Source organism: Seriola dumerili, unplaced genomic scaffold (assembly GCF_002260705.1).
Source record: "Seriola dumerili isolate Sdu_G_001 unplaced genomic scaffold, Sdu_1.0 BDQW01000533.1, whole genome shotgun sequence".
Classification (NCBI taxonomy): Eukaryota; Metazoa; Chordata; class Actinopteri; order Carangiformes; family Carangidae; genus Seriola; species Seriola dumerili.
This window is the reverse complement of record NW_019174788.1, coordinates 1,383,478-1,405,490: the sequence shown is the minus strand read 5'-3', so window position 1 is coordinate 1,405,490 and position 22,013 is coordinate 1,383,478. Positions and strand designations below refer to the sequence as shown.

Sequence of the window (22,013 nt, the reverse complement as noted above, 5' to 3'; positions counted from 1 at the left end):
TATTATCAGTGTTTGCTAACCGACACCTAAATCACACTTAATTTTACTAGCTGCAGCTGTGTGTACACCCGCCGTGACACGTGGAAAGGGTCCGCTGGAGGTGTGTGCTGCATCCTAAGTCAAGGGCAGCTACAAAGATGTGTCCTTCAGAGGCTCTGCCGCTGTTTGAACGTTGTCTCAGCCCCAACAGTGTATTTGTGGGATCATTGTCAATGCGCAAGTCGAAAAAATGTCAAGTTTATCAGAATTAAGTTACTCCGAAATGACTGACAAAGTGATGAAAACCACCGAAATCTGACACTTGAAAGACAACTGGCAATGTACTAAGTTAATAGAATATATATCCATATATAAAGTAAACATTTTTCTCTCTGATAAACAACATATGATAGGTGCTAACAAGAAGAGTGAAGTTTATGCCTTGCTTCACTTATTTAAAACTTACCCTGTTGCCTTTGTTGGTTCACGAGTCACCGGGCGCCATGAATGTAGAGATGTAATAAATGTGGCATGGACATATTATATCTCCTGACTTTATGAATTGATGAGGAAAACCTTCTGCAATTGTGTCTTCAAAATCAAATCAGAAGAATGAATTTCTGTGGTAGCTTTGGAGTGGAGCATCTCTGTCCTTTATGACAGGTTTGAAATGGGGATGAATGGTCCAACGTCACTGTTCACTACGTAACGAACCAGGCACCTGTTAGTGATGCACACAAAGGCTGAACACATCAGTGACAGCTCAAACAACGTGTTACTACCACACTTTAACTCTAAAGTCTAAGTAGTGGGTCAGACAAGTAACTCTTGAAACCTGGCTTAGTCTCTGTACTGCAGGTTACAGTGTCTCCAGCCACCAATATTTTTTTTTCAAGCTAGTGCCATAAAGAACATTAATGCCACCTACTGGTCCAGGAATAAAATACAACAACTCAGCTGGCCGGAGCACGTACCTCATACCACATACTAACTTAAGATTCGGCCTGAGGGCTCATTGACAAATTATTCCCTTTATTCTGTCTCCAGTTTTAAAGTCTCCCCAGTTAAAAAAAAAAAAAAACCTAGAATGTAAAATCCACAAACTACTATCCAAGAAAGAGGTGAAACAAGTTTTCTCTAAGTCAAGAAATCACATCAATGTGCACGTTCATCTGTTATTTATTTGAAAGAAAATAAAAGTTTTAGATAAATATGTACAAAATTGCATGGCTGCAACAATATTTGAGGAGAAGAAAAATTATCTGCAATCTGTGCTATGGTCAAGAAGTCCATCATGTCACCAGGATTTCGTTGGCAAAGTTGGCGATTTATTTTTCCCAGTATGATGATTACTCCCCTCTCAGCGTTTCCTCTTGGCCTCAAACTTGTAAATTGCTGCAGCACTGGCTGTCTCCTTTTTTACCTTCACTTTTTTAGTTTTATCCTGGTGCACAGAGGAAAGAAGAAAAGAAAAAACTTAATACTTAATTTGACAGTTCATACTGTAATGAAAATGAACAGCAACAGCAATGGAGATGATCATTTGAAATGAAAACCAAAATGCTTATTGTGATTAAGGACCATCTCCTCCTCCTCACCTGCAGATCCTTGCGTGTCTGGATCTTCTGGCTGATGACAAACATGTTCTTTTCTCTGTCGATCCTTTGGGAAAGGATCTTATACTGGTGCTTTCTCTGCCTGGCCAGCTTCTACAAAGAGGAGAAAACATGAAACATCAGTGGACTGAACTACAGAAGCTTAAAATCACCAGAATGTAAATGAACTATTCAGTCATGAACGATCTAATTTTGGATAATAGTAATTTCCCCTAGGGCTTTTCGATACAGACATCTGTCAGTACAGAAGCAATATGTTGCAACTGTGTTCATCACAAACACAGACCTTCGCACTGCGAGGCTCTACAGCTCCCTGGATGGTCTTAGTCTCCAGTGTTTTCAGAGTCGGTCTGTTGTACACTCTGTCCACCAGTTCAGGAGCTGTGTTGAGGTGGTTTGCCAGGTCAAATGACTCCACTGATGAGACACAGAGAAAATATGTAAACTTTTCAACCTGAGCTCATGAGGGCAAGGATAGTGTTTGTGCAGATCAATTAATATTTCTATCCAACGGACATGAATCGACCAAACATTTATATTTACCTTCCTTCTTGGAATCCACATAAAATGTGTGCTTGTTTTTTTGTTTGCTGTCTGCATCCAGAAGGTGGAGCTCTCCTTTCAGTCTCTCGATTTTCTGAAAGCAAATGATAAACAGACAGAGCTTACAGAAAGAAACAATAACTTTAACTTTACAATGAGATGTTCGGTAATTAAAGGGAACCCATGTAATTTCCAATTTTTCACTATGGACTCAAAAACAAATAACCTCAAATAAAAGTAGTAGTATCTAAATGATAACAGGTACTGGAGTTTTGATGCTGACACTGATATTGACATTTGAGAAATTTGATAATGATATATATGATATGATATATATATATCTTTTAATATATCGATCCAAAATATAAACAAAAATTCTGATAGAGTTCCTTTTCTTTGAGTTGTTTTTAAAGAATTGTAACTAAGCTACATACTAAGCAGGACATTTTACAGTTGAAAAATTAACCTGCCAGTGCTCTCTTGTGGACAAACTAAGTAATGGAGACACTGTTTCTAAATTACATCAAACTTAAGTCTCGCCTTTCTGTACTGCAATTTCTCATTAATTATCTGAGACCATTCAGAACTAAAACCCTTGTCAGACTTTTTCTTTTGTTAATGGTTGAACATGCCAAGAGCAATTTGGAAAGATGTGATATTTATTGGTGTGATGATAATTTGTAAATTGAGCACATGTCCCTGAAATGTAATCATATCCAAACAGACTGAGGTGACTCAATGAGGTGACTTGACATTTTAATAGATTACAATGGCTTTTCATAAAACACACGGGTACATGCAGAATAAGCAGTGTGAACATGTGAATGTTCATTTGAAAGCTTCGAAGCTCTTGAAAGAAGTTTTGACGCCATATTCAAGTCCATTTTAATGTGTTATGTCATTCCACATTTAACAATGACTTGAGTTGTGACAGTCACACACAAGGGGCTCTTTATGCCTGATGTATTACAGGAGATTTAAACTTACCTTAGCCTCTGCGACCCGTTTCATCTCCACATATTTGATATCCTGCGTCCTCATGACTTTTTTCTGCTCCTCTGTCACTTCCACCTCCTCCTTGGCTTTTTTTGCTACGTGAACGCCATCCTGCCATAAAAACAACGTATACAAATGAAATCCAGAGGTCTTCAAATTAAATCCATCCATGACAGAATTTACAGAAAGGTGTGTATTGTCTCTGCTCTGATGTTTGAATGAAGATGCACATATCGTCGCTCTGGTCATGATGCTGATCTCACCTGTAGCTGAGAGTTGATCATGTTGAAGTAAAACTCATCTGGGTTTTTCTCCAGAGCTTTCTTCCGCAGAGCAGCAAGGGTGTTTTGCTTCTTGTGGTAGTCACTGTTATAACAAGACAATTACGCAGATAGATCATTAAAAGGCTCATCCATCAACCATGATAGACAGTAAGAGTTTAATGATTTTGGATCTAAAGCCTAGAAACATAACATTAAATGTTACATAATCTGGAATGAACTCACTCTGCACGGAGCTTGTAGTCCTTCTTCTTCTCCAACAATCCCAAATGTTTCCTGAAACCAGGCTGGTCAAACAAAATGATGCAGTTAAGACACGTGATGCACATTCACAATAATACATTTGTTGCTGCGTGTGTCACAAGAACACCACAACAACCTCACATTTATTTTGTTTGGTTACAATCTGTAGTCATCTTTAAAGTCTCTGTACTAAGGCACTTCACAACATAGCAGCTAGCTAACAACACACTGAAATGCTCACCTGAGATCTTTCATGGTGGTTTCGCTGTTTGGATTTCAGCGCTTTCCTGAACGAAGACATATTTCAAAAATGTCTCCGAGCGTAATAAAGTAAAATCGCTCAGTCAAAGCAGATATATAGAGAAGTTTGTAAGAGCTTCCACACGATGAACCCTCCTGGCTGCTTCAGGTCTGCTGCTTCCCTGGCGGAGGAGACACGTGGTTTCCTGCCTTATTTTAGCCCCTGTTGTTTTTCATTTCACTCCCGCAGATTCGCAACTCAGTTCACACTGAAAACATCATAGTGTTACAAGTAATGAACCTGGTTTACTGTTTTATTAATATGAAATATTTATAATTTGTTATTTAAAGGGAAATGGAAGCATTAAGTTATATTTTCGATCAAACAAAAAACTGTGAATTTTGTGGTGCGGGTTGTAGAAGCGCGTTGGAAACACCAGGGGGCGCAGTTGTACAGATTTTAAAAATCTTTTATTTTTTTTTATGGAACTAGCTCTTGCGCTTTCCCCATACCATCAAATAAAAGCGAATATTAGAGCGTGGAATCATAGTAGTAGAATAAATGCAGGTAGTATACATTTATAATTTTTACTCTTTTCCATTTATTTAACAGCTGTGGTTCATAGTTATTTTAAAGATTAAGATTTTACAAATGAAATATATGGTCAGTTTATAAGTATGAAGCATTGCTATCCATTATGATTATCAACACAATGTACAAGGTAGTTACATTTACTTGGCCTCAACCAGTTACATCAAAATGTCACATTTAAGTATCAGTAATATTAATCCAGTAATGCCATATATAATAATATAACACTCTCTTGAGCCATCCTGTTGAATAACAATACTTTTAAGTGCATTTTTTTTTTATCTACTCAGAGTTTGCATGCAGGAACTTTGCATGCAATGGAGTATTTAATATTGTTGTAGTGCCACAGCAAAGAAACTTAATACTTCTCCCATCACTGGTATTATGTAAACAAATCATTTAGAAATGACTGCATGGATGGAAATACGAAAACATTTGATCAGAATTAATCACCCAGTTTCCTTAATATTGATTTTTATCTAATAACCTCATGCCATTTAAGTTCAAAGCCCTGTAGTATTTCATTTGGATTTAAATATTCCAAAATTGCATGACTGGCGAAGGGAAATGGGATTAATCACACTAAACTCATTCTCAATAATCAAGTAGAACACCATTGCAATTGGTATTGGCCATTCTCAAACTGTATACAAGCCAGACTTGGCACCAGAAAGACCTAAAGCAAGTGAGGGTCATCACAGTGCTGCTGACTTAATATGTTTTGGCTGCACTGTTCATGCACCAAATTATTTTGGTCATTATAATGAGGGCCTGCATTTGCCAGCGTGCACAGTTAACACTAATTGGTAACAAGTTTATGTTTTTCCAACATGGACATTTACTGCATGTTTCCTCTCGAGTTCCAGACCCCTGTTTTGATTTATGTCCAGACCAATACACCGTAAAAGAGATGACACAGAAACTCTGTAATATTTCTAGCCCTAACATTTTGTTGTTTGCATCACACAGGTAGAACTAATAGACTATGATTTTAGTCCATATGCAAAAAAATATGTACACATATAACAGGCTTCTGTGCAATTTTTTTCTCTTCATAGTGAGAGAAAAAAACGTATCATAGTAAGTATTGGGGGATCACCACTCTTAGGGAAAAAGGTTATCTACTTCCTTCATGATATGCTTGGGAGAGATGAGACAAAGGCAAAGCTGCAATGGCACCAGTCCCCTAATCTCACCCAGACTCCCAACGCTTTGCGGATGTGAGAAGAAGCCAGCAGGACAGAGAGTTATATTCCACTAAACAGCCATTTTTCCCCCATGGCAGCTCACTATCCCCACTCCAACCGCAAGGAATTTGTTTTATATGTGTGAGATTTGCCCGGCATGCAGAATGTTTTGAGGGTGATGAGACCTATGAATGGGATCAGTGTTTCCACATTATGTCACAGGCTTGTTTATCAGTCTGATGGCTAATGACCCCGATTCCTGTGAAGGTTTCAGCCCAGGGCCCGACTGGTCCACCCACCCAACACACTAAGTTTTGTTTAACTAGGCAAACACAGACGGCAGCTTGAGCCAGAATTTACGGGTTAAATGTCTGTGTTCTGACTTATTGGGCTCCATGCTGTTTAATTCATGTGAGTATTTATCATTACAAGTGAAAAGCCTGGTGAGCCACGGCAGGGGTAAATACTACTTTGGAAATCAGGGGCTTGTAACAAGCTGATGCAAGAGCAGGAGGACAAGAGGTTGTGGGTTTGTTCAGGGTCAGCAATGGAGGAATGCCCTTGTGGGACAGATGCAGAGCCGTTTGGTTTTCTAATATGACCCTGTAAAAATAACACTGCTGACATATTGTAAGACTGCTGCACTTGGGTTGAGCTCAGGGCTTTGGTATGTCTCCCCTGACCATGGTTGGTCCTCATCTGCAGCGAGCCGCCAGGCCAGCCCAGTCCAAAAATGCATGAGCCAGTAGTTCCTCCTGTGTGATTATTTAGTTGTATCCCCTGAACTTATAAAAGGGATAAAAACAACATCAGATAGATTCAGAAGTCCGCCTGTTAAATACGTCCTAATTGCCAGTGGTCGAATGGGTTTTACTTAAATACAATTGTGAAGAATTTGTCCTTACCACTATTTCCATTTTCTGCTGATTTATTCTTGTTATTCATTACATTTCACTACATTCTCTCCACAGCTACAGTTACTCACTACTTTTCACATTAAGAATTTACATAGAGAAATATATTATAAGCTTATAAAATACAATGAATTTTCAAAGATTACACCAGGGATTCCCAACCTTTTTGGCTTGCAAGCAGTGTCTAGTCGGGGCTCTTAGAACATTTCAGATATGTGTGTGTTGTTTGTTCCACCAAAGACTGTAAATGCAGTAAAAGCAGACAGAATGTGAATAACTGGCCCAAGCAGGTAATACTTGTTCAAAGAATAGGAGAAAAGTCCAAAAACTTACTTTGCACTTTTATTTATGTAAAGTTTTGAACTCTGAATGTTTGCTTGTAATAGAGCGTTTTTACATTGTGGTATTGCTACTGAAGTAAATTATCTGTATACCTTTTGCACTTTGTTTATTGGCCATTCAAAGCCTCTTGTCCAAATATTCCACTCTACTCTACTACTCTCTTCCATAGTGGGCCTGTAAAACAAAAAATGTCCGCAATTACAGCAAGTGCCAATATGTTGCTTATTTTCCCTGCTTGAGATTTGAGAGTGTATATTGTAGCAGGGCCTGTTTAATACTCTAGACAATCACAGCAGTGAAGTGGTGAGAAGTGGATGGGTTTCAGATGAGGCACAGTATACCTCAAGTGCTCTGTAAAAAAGCTATTATCACTGATATCATCAAAAGGTTCCTCCACTTGATGCTCTTTTGATAGATTGTTTTGAGCATATCTTTAAAAGCCAGCACATGATTTCACATGTCCGTACTGAAATTGAAAGCTACAAATACATTGTGTAAACGCATCTTCAGTACTCACACTCCCTTTGATGTTTTGTACAGTGCACCACTTTATGAAAATAATGGCTTTGTTACATAAAGGCAGCATCCACAATTTCCACTCACCATCACGTGTGAGAAGAAAATAGACACATAAGCTGCTGTTAGAAGTCAGGCATACAGATGGATGACAGAGTAAAGGAAAAACCTGAAAAATGGAGTGGAGAAGGGGGATGATGATGCCCGCGTCCACAGGGTAGGAGGGGCCACTGAATGTTTTGATGAGCATGAAAATTATGTGAATCATATGCTGTGGCCTTTGCAGTCACCAGATCTCAACCCAGTTGAACACCCTATGGGAGATTTTGGACTGACGTGTTAGACAGCGCTCGCCACCACCATCATCAGAACACCAAATGAGGGAATATCTTATGGAAGAATTGCACTCATCACTCCAGTAGAGTTCAGAGACTTGTAGAATCAATGCCAGGGAGCACTGAAGCTGTTCTGGCAGCACATGGTGAAACCAACACATTACTACTTACTTTATGTTGGTTTTTCCTTTAATTTGTCACCGGTCTGCGTCACTTAAGTGGGACTTTTAACTACATAATTGCTTCATTAGTTTGCTGTTAAGGGCAATAATGCTCATTAGAGTTAATTTACCTCAGGTGTTCTAAGACCACACATCCAAAAAAAGAGTTGAAGATTTACAGCGTAACACTAATTCAAATTTCATTTAGCAGAGCATGACAGTCACTTGACACATCATCATCAATTTTCACATGCTGCATAAAAAAGTAAAGTGTGTTTCAAACTGCATTGTACTGTATTCTTCACCTAGGGTTGAAAATATCTTCAATAAAGCTAAGTTTTTAATAGCGTTTCCATATTAGACTCATAGAGTTTCCATTTGGACAGTAAATTTTTTTCATTTCATTTCAAGCATTAGAAGTGATCATATTTTGAAGTGATTACTCAGTTAACCCATATTATCCCTTTAACTTGTTTTTCAAAAATAAAACAGAGAGATGTTTCATGTAAAAGGTAAAAAAGAGCAATCCTTAACCTTTTCTTCAAAGAAGGAAACAGTGAGGGAGTCATCAGGCCTTTCCTCCCAAGATGAATTGACAGGCATCTGTCCTCTAATTTGTTGCAAGTCTGACAGGACCACGCCTCAGAGTGTAAAATTAGAATTTACAATTAGGGGGTTTGGGGGAATAGAAGGGTCAGACCAGTACAGATCACACTGTCACAGGACCATGAGAGACAAGAGTCACATGTTTGTTATTTTAAAACAAGTCTGTTTTGAATGGATCATTTCATGTGCAACATTTTGCAGCTATTTTTCCTTTTTTTTTTAAAAAACATTAAAACATTAAAACAACAACAACAACAACAACAAAAAAACACAGATGCCAAATCCATCAAATATGCAGTAATTTACATAATTGTGTTTAAAGCTTTTAATTTTCAGTGTGCACAGAGTGTTTTTAGAGAATTTACAAAGGTTGAGTAATCTTCAAACCTAAAAGTTTTGACTTGAAAGGTTTAATCCAACAATGTTGATGTAGTACTGCAGGTTTTCCAGCCTCTTCAGTAACAGGCTGGAAAACCACTGTCATTTTCCATGAAGTGATTACATAGTGATTTTTTGTCTTTTCTGACTTCCCTGAAAAAGTCTTGCTTCAGTTTCCATATTAATGTCTTGCAAATGCGACATCGTCATTCTTATCTGCTGTATGTGTTTTATGGATTGTTATGCAGACAAAAAGCACAGCAATTTGCCTACTCACTTTTCACTTTTAAAACTTTTCTTTACAATCAGAGCCATCTTAATAATCAAGAAATAAAATGAATAGTGACACTTGATCTCTAATTTGTACATTTCCTATGTAGCTGGGTGAGTGTGTGCAAGACTTATGAATGTGCACGATGATGGTATGATGGATTGGTTACTTAAAGAAATAGTCTGACATTTGGGAAATGCACTTATTACCCCAATAAAAAGGGGAATTGATGCTTTTACACTTAAGTTTTTGTGCACTAGATTAAACAAATGAGATATAAAACGTTAATTAGCTTTAGAAGTGCTTGTACACAGATTTTCCTACTGTTTGACAACGCCATGCTAGCTGTTTCTGACATGGTTCCAAAAATGTCAAACTATTTCTTTAAGTGTGGCATGATAAAATTGGTCTTACGGATGTTTTTACTCCTCCATGAATAATCATTTGGGAAACACTGAATTTATGTAACATCCTTTGAGTGACTCCAGTCTTGGTATCAGCCTACAAAATGTCATACCAGACAAACTCTAGTGTCATTCTATTTGAGATACGGCAAATCAGGCTGAAAATACAAACCGCAGAAAGTGCGTGGTGACTGGTGAGATGGATTCTGGTAACAACCCCGAATCCCGTATGTCATGAGAGGCAGGACAACAATGCCATCTATCAGACAGGGTGGTACTTATGTCAACAATACTGTTTAAAGTACCCAGGGCACACACTGATAACAGCAATGACTCAAGCGATCAGATGCAAGGTTCCTTCCATGTGTGACAAAACAGCTGCCAGCTGCATCCAGATAAACGTCACTTCCATGTGAGTCATGACAAAAATTGAAACATCAGAACTGGAGAAATGAGCCACACTGTAAAATAAGGAAGTGAAATTTAATTGGTCCCTGTTGGTCCATGTCAAAGTCTACAAAGGTCTCTTTAAAGCAAAGTACATACAGAATATAGAAAGATATAACTGTTGTGCGTGTTTTAGTAAAGCTGATATGTCTGCTGTTCAGTTATATAATTTTAATATTTAAACGCTCCCTCTAAAAAGTCATTTTAAAGACAACTATTTGACCTAATCCTGACCCAATCTCTACTCTCTAATCAAACCCCAGTAGACATTTTACTGACATTTAGTGGTGGTAAAGATTCAGACTATCCAAGCAATTATGTCCAAACCCCACTTTACTTACTTTAAGTAGCTCTGAGATGACACATCATTACTGATTCAAAAGTGAAACTCCAGGATTTTAAAAGTGAAATTATTACATCAGTTTCAATGTTTTTATGTAGCTGTAAATTCGGACGGAATAATTCATTTAGAGGAGATAGTTTGTTTGAAGGCACTTGCAATGAATCAAAAGTGAAAATGAGAAATTCAGGTATTTGCATCGTGAAATATGTCACCTGCAAGTGGTCCATTGTTTGGTTATGGTTTTTATTCACATTTAGATGGTTGTGTGTTGATTAATTGGTCAATTGACTTATTTCTTGTTTCTGTGATTGATTCATTCATCAATGGAAAATCCAAAAAGAAACACAGAAATCCAGACATCATGGCGGAGGAAAAGCAGGCTTGGCCTGTCCACCAATATTCACCAATAAAACGTAATTCTTTTAAAATACCTTGGAAATAAACGGCAGCAAAGCGCCGAGACACAGGGCCCTGCTCTCCACTGCTCTTCTCTGCTCCCGTTTGAAGTCGCTGGTGAGAGGGAGGGAGGAATGTGTGTGTGTTTTTTTTTTTTTTTGGGGGGGGGGGGGGGCAGGGGGGCGGGATCTTGTGACTCACCAGCAACTTCCTCAGTAGTAGGACAAAAGTAGCCGGCAAGCTGCATCACTCTTCGCCGCAGAGGTTTGACTACAGTCAGAAGTAACAGAAAAAGTTTTACAGCTGACGGGCGACGCTCCTGAGCCGCCGGAGTAGCGACCTGCAAACTGATCCCAGTCCTGATCTGAGCGAGTGTCTGCTGACGGAGAGAGAGAGAGAGAGAGAGAGAGGCAGGCTACCACTGTCAAGTTGCAAAAGGTGCCTCCAGACTTCAGACATTACTCCTGGTAGGACTCCACTTTTTTTAACAGCTCCACATCTCGACTTTTTTACGTGTTCACCTCTTCGGCCTCGGTGAGGCTCCGGGAAACAATGAAATGACTCTTTTGACGTCAAATATTAGGAAATGACAGAAATGACTTGGAAACGTAAAGAGTTTACATCCCATGTGTCATTTAAAGCATTAGGGATCGTGAAAGAGGTTTTCAAATGAGAACGAATGTCATAAAGAAATCTGTTAACTTCAAACTTTGTGATTACTAGCAAAAGGCAAGTAAAACCGTTTGAATCTATGATGAATGGAAATGACAGTCTTTGGGGAAAAGACGTTTCCTTAGACCAGAGTTTGCCAAAATCAACAGTTTAAAAGTAATCAAATCATTTTGGGGCTTTATTATTATTTATATGAATATTATGATAATTATTACGTTTAGTGTAGCCTAATTAGTGGTATTATACTATTATTTGCACAGAAATTATGACCTATATTGTAATGTAATTTTGCTGTCTAGTAAAAATCTCTGAGTGTAAAGATGAAAGCAGGCGTGGGCTTGACAGTATGACAAGCCTTAATACTTCACACCTTAGTCAAACACGCTGCCTGGAGAGAAGCCCGCAAAGTAAAACCCTGACAAAAGAGGAACCACTTCCTGTGACAAGTGAGGTGTGTGTGTGTGTGTGTGTGTGTGTGGGGGGGGGTCTGGACATTTTCTGTCAGCCTGTTTGTTTTTCTGCTTTCCTTGTTTATGCCTTTTCATTGTCACTCTAATCGCAGTCTCACACCTGCACTCATGTCCCTCTGTTATTATAATGGACACACGCACACACGTAAGGCAAAAACTAAATAAACAACATCCCTTCAGCGAAAGACCAGACCGTATTGGACTGTGTGACCCACTGAACTATGTGGAGCGAGGATTAAAGAGCAACAGTTGTGTCACAGAAGCTCCCAGCTGAGCGGCGTGTGAAGGCCTCAGAGAGCAAGATCCCTCAGGCTAAACTTGTCTTTTCTTCGGCAGCAGGAAGTGGGATATGGCAGTGTGCGTCTGGGAAGGGTGTGTCTCTGCTGCAGCTTCTGGGGTTGTTTTGGGCGTACATCATTGCATCACAGCACATATTAGTAGTGTCATCCTGATGACCCTGACGACAGTTGTTTGGTGTTTCACCTGTTGTGTCATCTGGGCACAGTGGGAGCGGCGGGAACGTAAACTTTTGGATCTTGCCAACGGGGAAAATTTGCTCATGATCATACATGTTTTCTTGTGAATGTATCACCTGTTAGTTTTATTACTATTGGATAGCTGCTATTCGGCCTAGTCTACAGTTCACTGTAAGGCTGCCATGTTTTGTCTTGGTTCTAATTGAAAGAACTTTGTTGTCATGATACCTGACATAGCAATCACATGCACAAATAGAAAAGTTTGACAGAAACACAAAGTATTCCATTTGCTTTTCAAGATGTATTAAGCTTCACAGTTCATTTTTACACATATTATGACATTACGTTGCTACCTTTTTTTGTCAGTTTACTAACATTTAAGTTTTTTGAATTGAAGGAGAAACTGAAGAAGCAACCTCATAATCTGAACCAAAACTAATTTCAAGTAGTTATCAGTCACTTTCATTTATATGTGTAAGATGCAGTCAGGTTTGATTTAGAATGGAGGTATGAACCGAACATTTATAAAACAATTTTCTGGCCATTTGGGGTCAGTGAAAACAAGCTGTAAACACACTGACATGTTATCACCACATGCTAAATTTGTTGGCAAACAGTTGCTACACATCCAACTGAAATGGAGCAACATTGGCAGTCATGGAGTAGTGCTCCTGGTAACCCACAAAAGTCAGTCGAATATTCACTCTCCTTGTTACTCTTTTTCAGTCTTCATCAACTCCTGAGGGAAAAATCTGGCTCTCTCTAGCTGCTAAATTCTCCACTATGTTCGCCAGCTAGTTGCTAACTTTTTCTGTCTGCTGTTTGATGCTGGGCAGATCATGGGCTTATCTGAGCTCTTTTTTTTTTTGTGTGTGTGTGTGTGTGTGTAAAACGACTGCCTGCTGCTGCTGGAAACTACAGTGATGAAAGCAGTAACAGTGAATAAAAAAATTTAAAAAATGAGAGCCGGAAAAACGAAAGCCAAACGATGCTAAAACGCTGCGTAGAGATGAACTTAGTGAGTTCAGCAAAATCGGTGACCCATTTCACGTTACACATAATCACTTGATCTCTTATTTATGTAAAATATTGATTAGTGAATCTTTAATTTATCTGTAACTACATTTATCACTTCATTTACTCTGCCAAATGATTAAATTAATACATAGAGTCAAGCAGATTTGATTTTGAATGAGGATCTGAACATTTCTGATATGTTCCTCAAACTGCATGTCATAGTTTTTGCTAAAATTATGACTTGAGTAATACAGATGTGATGTCAGGCAGCAACAGAGTTCACCCCAGCACCTCTCTCTTCTTTCTGTTAATGCAGAAATTACACCTTGGAGGAATTTGGTGTCTGAGGCATCCTGCCGTGCTTTCACCAGTGACAGGTTGTTTTTTTTTGTTTTGTTTTTTTACACAAACTGTTTGTCACAGTACAAGAAATAATCCCCTAGCAGCCAAAAGCCAGTCATTTTAGCCCATTTAGCATCTGGGAAGTTTGCCTTGACAGAGCCCGTGGGCTGTGTAATGTATTTGTTTGCTTTCTTCCTCTTCCTGCCTCCCTCTCTGTTTCATTGACCATGGTCACATTCTTCAGAGGTCTCAGTGTTTTCCAAAGGTTAGCCCCGCGTGGTGGTTGGACCCCAGCCAGCTCCAAACTACAGTGGGACTGCAACTAAATGACTTGAACTGGTTGCGGCTGGTTTTATGGGTTGGCATCGTTTGAAACCATGCCAACGATAATGATGGAGAATCGGCGGTCAAGTGGTTGCAGGTGGTTAGGGAGCAGAATTTAGATTTGTGTCGTGTAGTGAGTCGTTCTCTTTTGACATTGTGCAGCTGTCCGTCCCTTTGTGGTGCTTCAGATGACACTGGACACAGTTTGTATTGTTTCCATTACTTTCTGTGCAAGGCTTACTACATTTAAGCAGCGGGGTTTCACGCTGATGTTGGTGTTGATATCAGATGAGTTTTACTTAAGGTCAAAATGCTTCACCTGCTTGTCTAAAAGATGTGGGTTGTCTGCATAATCATCAACTGCTTGTTCACTTCTTTTTCATGTTTCCATGTCCAGATTTTTGCTAAAAGTTTTTACAGTGTGAACATTCCAGTACAGCTATTAGGGTGCATACCTTGTTTTCTTATTCATGTGGTTCCAAGCAGGATTAAAAAAAATGCAACCCAATCCAGCTTTTAGCTGTTCAGACTGATTAAAATAACATCACATCTGTGTTACATGTGAGACCAAAAAAGGGAAGTTGGAACCCTTTCTGCTTTGGTGCTAACAAAACCTGTCTAGCATACAACTCTCCTGCACTTCTTTGAGCTAGGAACTTAGGAAATCGTACGGTTTTGTCTGTATATTTTCCTCATATTTCAGATGTTGTTTTCAGTCTGTTGTACGTGTGTCTCCATGTCTTTCCCCTTGGTAGTCAGCCCCCTCTTCAATAGGTTGTGGGGGCGCGTGGCTGGCAGCAGGAGTGCGTCTGCATTCCCTAAGAGGGGGGAAGTGACCTCAGGTTTCCTGCATGGGGATGGCCAGGTGCTGTGGTGTTATTGTGAGGGGTGCAAGACTTCCTCCATGGATGCTTTGTTGGTAAACGTCTGAAACTTGATCCTTAGAGCTAGGGCCCCTGTGGGAGGTAATATGCCCCCCTCACTGTCCAGTCATCCTGCTTTGCTCTCGTTCCCTCTCTTCTCTCCGTCCTTACGGTCTCTGCAACAGTGTTCGCTCCATGTGAGATTTTATGTAAAGAGAACATAAATTTTATGTAGGCAACCGATGAGTGTAAAAGGTTACTGACTCTGTGCTAATGGGGTAATTACATTCCTTTAGGGATACAATTACAGGTCTATACCTACTACTTACCTGCTAGTCTCAAAGGAAATGCTGTTTTCAAAGGAAATACCAAATTGTTAGCACAGAATTGCAGATTCCCCACAAGTGCACACTTACTAGTTTAATACAAACTAATTATAGATTCTCAAAGCACAGGGCTATGCCTCACTCTACCTTTCACCTGGTCTGCTCCATTGTTTCTCTCTCTCTTACATTTAATACACACTGCGTTAATGACGCCCCTTCTACCTTATCAGTGTCTCTTTTACACTTTCCTACATGAACCAGATGTTGTTTGGGTGAAGGAATCCTGTCGATTCACTGCTGCATCATCACAGTCTGTCATGTTATGAACCTGCGCTGAGTAAATGTGTGAGTCACGCCATGACTGTTTCCCTGCACCCTCGCCTAAAGGGAGGAGGGTAGCGTCATGCTTCAACACAGGTGTATGGCATGTGTTGTTCACAGGACATGAGGAAAGGAATGCTATGATGAAAAACATGAAGCGGTTACCAACTCCTCCATCATGTGCCGAGCCTGCCTCGGTTCGTCTCGGGGAACGGGATCCCAGATAAACCTGTCTGTGTTCCCTTGTAACTCCCTCACCTCTGCTGTTTGTTGCCACTTTTCCAAAGTGTGTGCAAATCCTTCTCCAGAATTGCTCAACGTTAATCTTCTGTTTAATACAGTGGCACCCATAAAAGATAATATCATGGGAAAACAGCACAGTTATGCACAGGAAATAAATGTCGCAAAAGTCCATAAATAAGCATGACAGCTGGGTATATTTTGTCAGCAAACTGGCCTCTGAAACCAACTAAGCAAGTCACATCAAGCAGCAGGGAGAAGTGAGGACTGAGAGGGAAGCACAAATTTAAAGTCTGTGGACAAATTGCAGTGGTTTTTATACAACCGGTAATGCGATGTGTATTATAAATTCATATAACTAATGGTTATGTTGGGCTGTGGCTAATGGCTAAATCATAGGATAACCGATGTTTAATGGAGGCACTTGAGGAGAAGAATGTTGGGTGAGGAGAATTTCTGCAGCATATGAGGTAATAAGATGTTATTTCACCCTGATAGATCTCTGCTGAGAGAAATGAGAACGTAACGAGCCAGCCAAGGCTTACACTTCATACTGTAACACCACATCTTCGTATCTGGGATGAGAAAGTCATCTTCCTCTGGATAGTGTTGTTACTGAGGGAATCACTGGGCCACTGACCTGCAATTATCATGGCTTTCTGTCAGATGTGGATCGCTATTAAATTTCTCTACGCTTATTGTAAACTCAGTAAAGAATTGAATTCTAAATCTTTGATGCAGACTGACCCCCCTTACCTTTCTTTGGTATCTTTGACTCAGGACTTGAGAACTTGAGAAAATGAGCTATAGTATGCATAAGACCGCAGTAATCTCACAGCAATCGTCCGCCTACACATAACTGACAGAGTGGTTTTATTTCTGTGGGAGCAGCAATGTCGTCACCCTGCCCATTGGATGTTCTCGCACACTGGCTTAATTGGGCAATAATTTGAGACCATGTGGCATGCAGTCTTTAACCACACAGTGATACACAGCAGGCCTCAAACAAGGCAACAATGCCCGAGGCTCAAAATGTCACCTTTCAAAACAGCGTAGACCCCGGAGAGAGTCGGTCGTTAACAAAGTATTTCCCCACAACAGCATGCAAGCAGGATTCTGTTCTCATAGCAGATGTCTTGAAGAGTTAATGAAGCCTTGGCACTGTATACGTGTGTTGTTTGCTCCACTATGCCACTACTGTATCCCAACCTTCGCCCCCTACTGCTGTGGCAGTTGTGTCTTTATATGGCTAGTAACTTCAGTTTGCCACAATGCCAACTGCATTAGTGTTGATTGCTTCCCAAACACTTAGGGTTGGCTCCCACATCTGCAAAGAATGAATCCAGACTGTGACATCATGCGAGAGGAAGTGCAGTCATGAGAGTGTGGGTGTATGGCAAGGTGTTGGTGTTTGGTGCACGCATATTTCTATTCAAATGTGCACACATGTTCCCTGTGTTGCACAACCACCGTCTTCCAGGGATGAACCAGGAGGACCAAATATGTTGGACAGCATGAAAAGCTGTTACTTGTTCAGATTAGATGTGTATTATCTTGTCTCTGATAAATATAAGAGTGTTTATTTGGAGTGCAGCTGTGAGTGAGAGCATTCCCCTTGCTGAAAGTAAACACTGTAAAATGCCTACTCTGCATGATGAAACTAGCAAGCGATCAAGAATGTGACTCCTTCCCCAGAATCTCTTACACCATCTCTCTCTCATCGTGATTTTTTATTTTTTTTTGTCCACTAGTATTTACAGGCACACACACATACACACTTTGTCTCACCCTCTTACTTTTGTGTCTATGGCTCTGTTGGAGAGACAATAGTCTCTGCAGAGCAGACAGGCTGAGACAAGCCAGAGTTGCTACATACACTGAGGTGTGGGTTTATGTCAGTCACTAGTTCGTAAAATTGAGCTGTGTACGCCAATTGTGCCTTTTACAAAATACACAGAGAAGTGCGCACTTGGCACTTCTCGGGCACACTTTGGCACTAATTTGTAAAGCTGTCAAAGTTGCACTGAATAGGAGTAGGAGGCGAGCAGGATGTTTCTTGGCCTCCTTTGCTTCCCTGTCTTGTCTCACCTTCATGGGATACTGACCGGCCCTCATACGGTGCCTCCGAGGAGCCATAAATGGCAGAAAGTGTCCTTGGTGTGGCTATAAAAGGACGTCGGCGCCTCGATGAGAAGATGATGGTAATTTACAACAGGGGCGAGTAACAGAGAGCTAAGACAGGATTTCTTGGCTAAGAGAGTTAAGTAAGCGACTGAAAGGATGAGATGGAGAGAGAGGAGTGGTCTAAGCACAACATGATTGCCTGTGGGCGCATCTGTCAACGAGCTGTCACAAAGGGGCGTAATCGAAGATACATGCAAGTCCTTACTGTGTATAGTTTTCTCAGCGTGCACCACTTTTCCGTCTCGGAAGAGTTTCTATCAGTGTGTGAAAAAAAATCCTATTTACCCTTATCACAACAAATGTACACAAGAGAAGAAACATGTTGTGACTCCCCCGAAGCATCCGGCGTCAGCTCTCATTCACCTCATGCAATTAAAGTTCTCGAAACTGGTGCAATGAGACCATTACAGTGAAGCACTGCTTTGTTTGACAGCGTGCTCACAACCAGCAGATCATACTGACCTCAGGATGTTTGTAGTAATCGGACATAACTCAGTCCAGAGGGAGATCAGGGCATTTACATTCAACACAGTTACCAAATGATTCACAGACCTCCAGTACCAGACAATTCTACTGTTGTTTTGCCTTGACTGCTATTTGGTAGAATCATTACTTATTGGAAGCCCCTCCATAAATACTAAAACCATCATGGCTGTAGCCAAACCAATTATTTTTTTGTCTTTCACTCTGCTCCGATACTTATTTCCTGCCTTCTGTCATGTGTTTCTCGTACACATCTTCATCTGAGACATGCGAAGCAAAAGACTGTCTTGTAATCTATATATTCCCATAAAACTGCTTATAAAAAACCAGTAAGCAATAAACAATTTTAATAACTTTGAATATATTTTTCTTTTATTATTATCAGTCCTGTAATGCTGCTGTTGTCTGAATCAGCTGTCATCATAGTTCACAGAGATAACAAAAACACATGCTTAATCAAAAATATATTTTAGTACATACAAAAAACAAAAAAACGGTACAAATCATAACCATATAGCGCTTCTGTCTCCCTGCCACAGCTGAAAAAGCAAAGAAGGCATACAGAAGAGCGCTTACTGCGGTGCATGTGGTACAGCAATAACCTACATATACAGATGGTACAGTGAAGTAGAAGAACAGTGACTTGCTGTGCTTTTGTAACAATTTAATTTCATTTGATGGGGAAAAAATTACAGCTGTCTGGACCTCATTGTCATCAATGGTAGCTCTAGCCTTAAAAAGAAATATATATTTTTTTGTGTGTGGAAAAATCTTTAATCCTGCCATTCAAAACCTTTTATCATGTGGAACATCACGTTCGGCAGTCATAAGTCCTCAGTCAGGTGTGGGCTTCACCTCTTGCAGTTAACCGTAGTGGTGGTGTATTTTGTCTTATCTGAGCATTAAGAGTTACTGTGTAGTTATGCCTTGAAATGAAGCCATCTCTGTGATGTCGGGAGAAATGATGCGACAGATACAGACCCCCATTACAACCGGCAGCTTGATAGCTTGATGTAGCGTATATGTCTCGGGCATTCAGCCAAACCACCTACAGAGATGAAGCTTGACCACAGTTGCAGCAGCAAAGTGCAAATGTAACACATCTCCGCCACTAACCTACATACAGGCGCAATATGCATGGACATAAACCTTTACGTGCTGATACAACAGGAAGCACAAGCGGGTTAATCAGGCAGCCTCCTGCTCACACACAGGTTAAAGAGATGTTCAGACAGACCAGATGAACTCTCAGTTTTAAATGTAGTAAAGAGAGGTGATATTTGTGATCTCAGGAAGAAAAGAGAATTCAGATTTTGTGAAATTTTAATGCCAAACGCTAATTAAAACCAGCTCAGATCTAGGACGCAAGAAGCTCATTAACACCGGTTGTAAATAGGGTCATAGATTTTTCCACCTCACCCAAACACTGCTAAAAAAGTGTACATTGTGTTAAGAGTCTGGCAGACATCACTAAGTTGTTTTCTCCTTTACTTTTCCTGAGGTCCACCATACGTTTGCAATTCTGTCAGTGCTTTAATGGGCCTAAACATTCAGCTTCAAACAGAACCACATCCAGTGTTGGCAATGGAAATTAGATCAATGGGTAAAATGGGGGCCAGACGGTGAGCAAAGCACAGCAGAGGGCCAATGACACAAGCACCATGACTTCACTGTGGAAGTATTCAACCCCCCCGCCCTTAAAAACCCCCATCCCTCATCCCGTTGCACGCTTTCTCAACATGGTGAGTGGAAACTGTTTAAGTTTTAATGATTACTGAGGAAAGAGTGGAAGAAAAAGTGTCCCATAGTATGGGAATTCATGCATAAAGATGTCATTAGTCATACCACGTCATGCTTGTGGTGATCGGTCAGGGGAGTATTATGGTGCCTCTGCACAGCACTTTGTATAAGTTTGTTCCATGTAGCTTTTAACCTACATCTACTTGTGCCAGTGGATTCTGCGAGTCCAATAATCAAGGCAGAGCCATATATCCTGTTAATTTACACGACGTGTGACATACATTTACAATTCATTTGATCGATGAAGAGGCCATGGAGCCACGACAAGAACCTTGCGCCTTCAACTATCATCTCAGTATATGTGTGTGTCTGTTTTGTGTTCAGCGCTGTTCCCACAATCCTTGAAGCCAAGAATACTCCTGTATAGAAAAAAACGAGCAGGATAAAAGCAGAATGAGGTCGAACAAGAGTCGGACGAGAGTTGTGGTTAATAGATTGAAAGCGATAGGCAGGTCTGCTTGGGGAAGCAACATAATTCAACCACGCTATCAGTGTTTACCAAAGCACCTGTTTTCACGTCTTCTCTCCATTTAACAGCTGCAGCTGGGACTTTGCATTTTATCACTGATAATGAGTTAGGCGGAGAAGATGAATAGAGTTTTGCATGGCTGCATGATAAAGAGATCCCAGTATGTGACGCTGTGAGATAAGGACCTGACGGATTGCAGCTCTCTCCTGGCAAAGTCGAGAAACTAGTTATAGGATTTCTGAACTCGCAGCTCTTCTCGGGACTTAAATGAACCCCAGATAAATCAGCTGAGATCCACTGTCTACCAATGGGAGTATTTTGCTTTTTGATAATGGTAATCAGTTTTAGGTGAGTACATTTTTAACATCTACCACTACCACTCCTCTGCTCCCCTGTTCCTCTGCTATGATCTGCTCACTGCTAGGTCACCGCACAGTCAAATTCAACTGCGGTGGCAATGTGCGTCGACGCAAAAGCTCTAAACTCAAATTACAAGCGAGAACTAGTGACGCACAAAAGCGCAAGGTTTGAACCTGGACTGGAGGACAGCAGAGAAAGGTAGATAAGGGAAGGTGGGTGAGCGACTGGGGGACGTGCAGAGGTGAGGGTGGAGGCAGTCTCGGATACATGGCAGCATGATTTATGGACACCTTTTGAAGTGAGCTCATTCCATCCACACGGCCTGCCTGCTGCATTTCAGAGCTGGGACATTCTCCTGGCGGTACGGTGAGGGGGGATAAATGACCCTTAGGTCACTAACCTCCACTAGTGTACCACTCACATATGCGCTTGCTAATTTTGCAGCAATTCATCAGTTTGTGTGTGTGTGTGTGTGTGTGTGTGTGTGCGTGTGTTTGGTTTCCAGTAAGCAGAAAATGAGCTTCCAGCCAGGGCATCTGATGAACACGAGACTCACTCCTCAGTCATCTATTTGTAGGTCAAAGCAACAGGGAGAATGACAAAGAGGAGAAGGAGGTGGTCCCTCTCTGGGATCATAGAAATTGGGTCAAGAGAGGTATGTTCCGACTGGGCTAGTTTTCTATTTCGCTTCATTGTGCAGAATTATCAGGGAAATTTATAGTATCTGCAGTGGAGTCTGAATGGAAACTGATTTTTAATCACCGTTTGCAGTTTAAATTTCTCTCTGCAGTAGTCTCTGGTAATGATAACATCATTGTCTGAATACGTAAAGCTTCCATCTTCTGTTCTGCTGCTGAGGATTGAGAACTGAGGAAG

General features: G+C 40.5%; 2 protein-coding genes across 2 annotated transcripts in view; one reads left to right on the top strand and one right to left on the bottom strand.

The window, feature by feature from the left end:
• Positions 1-1,142: 1,142 nt before the first annotated feature.
• On the bottom strand, positions 1,143-4,085 carry utp11 (UTP11, small subunit processome component). Its single transcript, XM_022764357.1, has 8 exons — positions 3,900-4,085; positions 3,641-3,702; positions 3,398-3,500; positions 3,126-3,245; positions 2,139-2,232; positions 1,882-2,012; positions 1,578-1,688; positions 1,143-1,423 (listed from the first exon to the last, which is right to left on the bottom strand). The coding sequence occupies exons 1-8, from the start codon at positions 3,957-3,959 to the stop codon at positions 1,340-1,342; spliced, it is 765 nt and encodes a 254-aa protein (XP_022620078.1). The 5' UTR covers positions 3,960-4,085; the 3' UTR covers positions 1,143-1,339.
• Positions 4,086-11,020: 6,935 nt separating this feature from the next.
• Positions 11,021-22,013, top strand: part of fhl3 (four and a half LIM domains 3) — a 28,132-nt gene continuing 17,139 nt past the window's right edge. The window contains exon 1 of the mRNA XM_022764314.1: positions 11,021-11,257. The gene's annotated coding sequence lies outside the window, so the exon portion shown is untranslated. The remainder of the gene's footprint in view (positions 11,258-22,013) is intronic.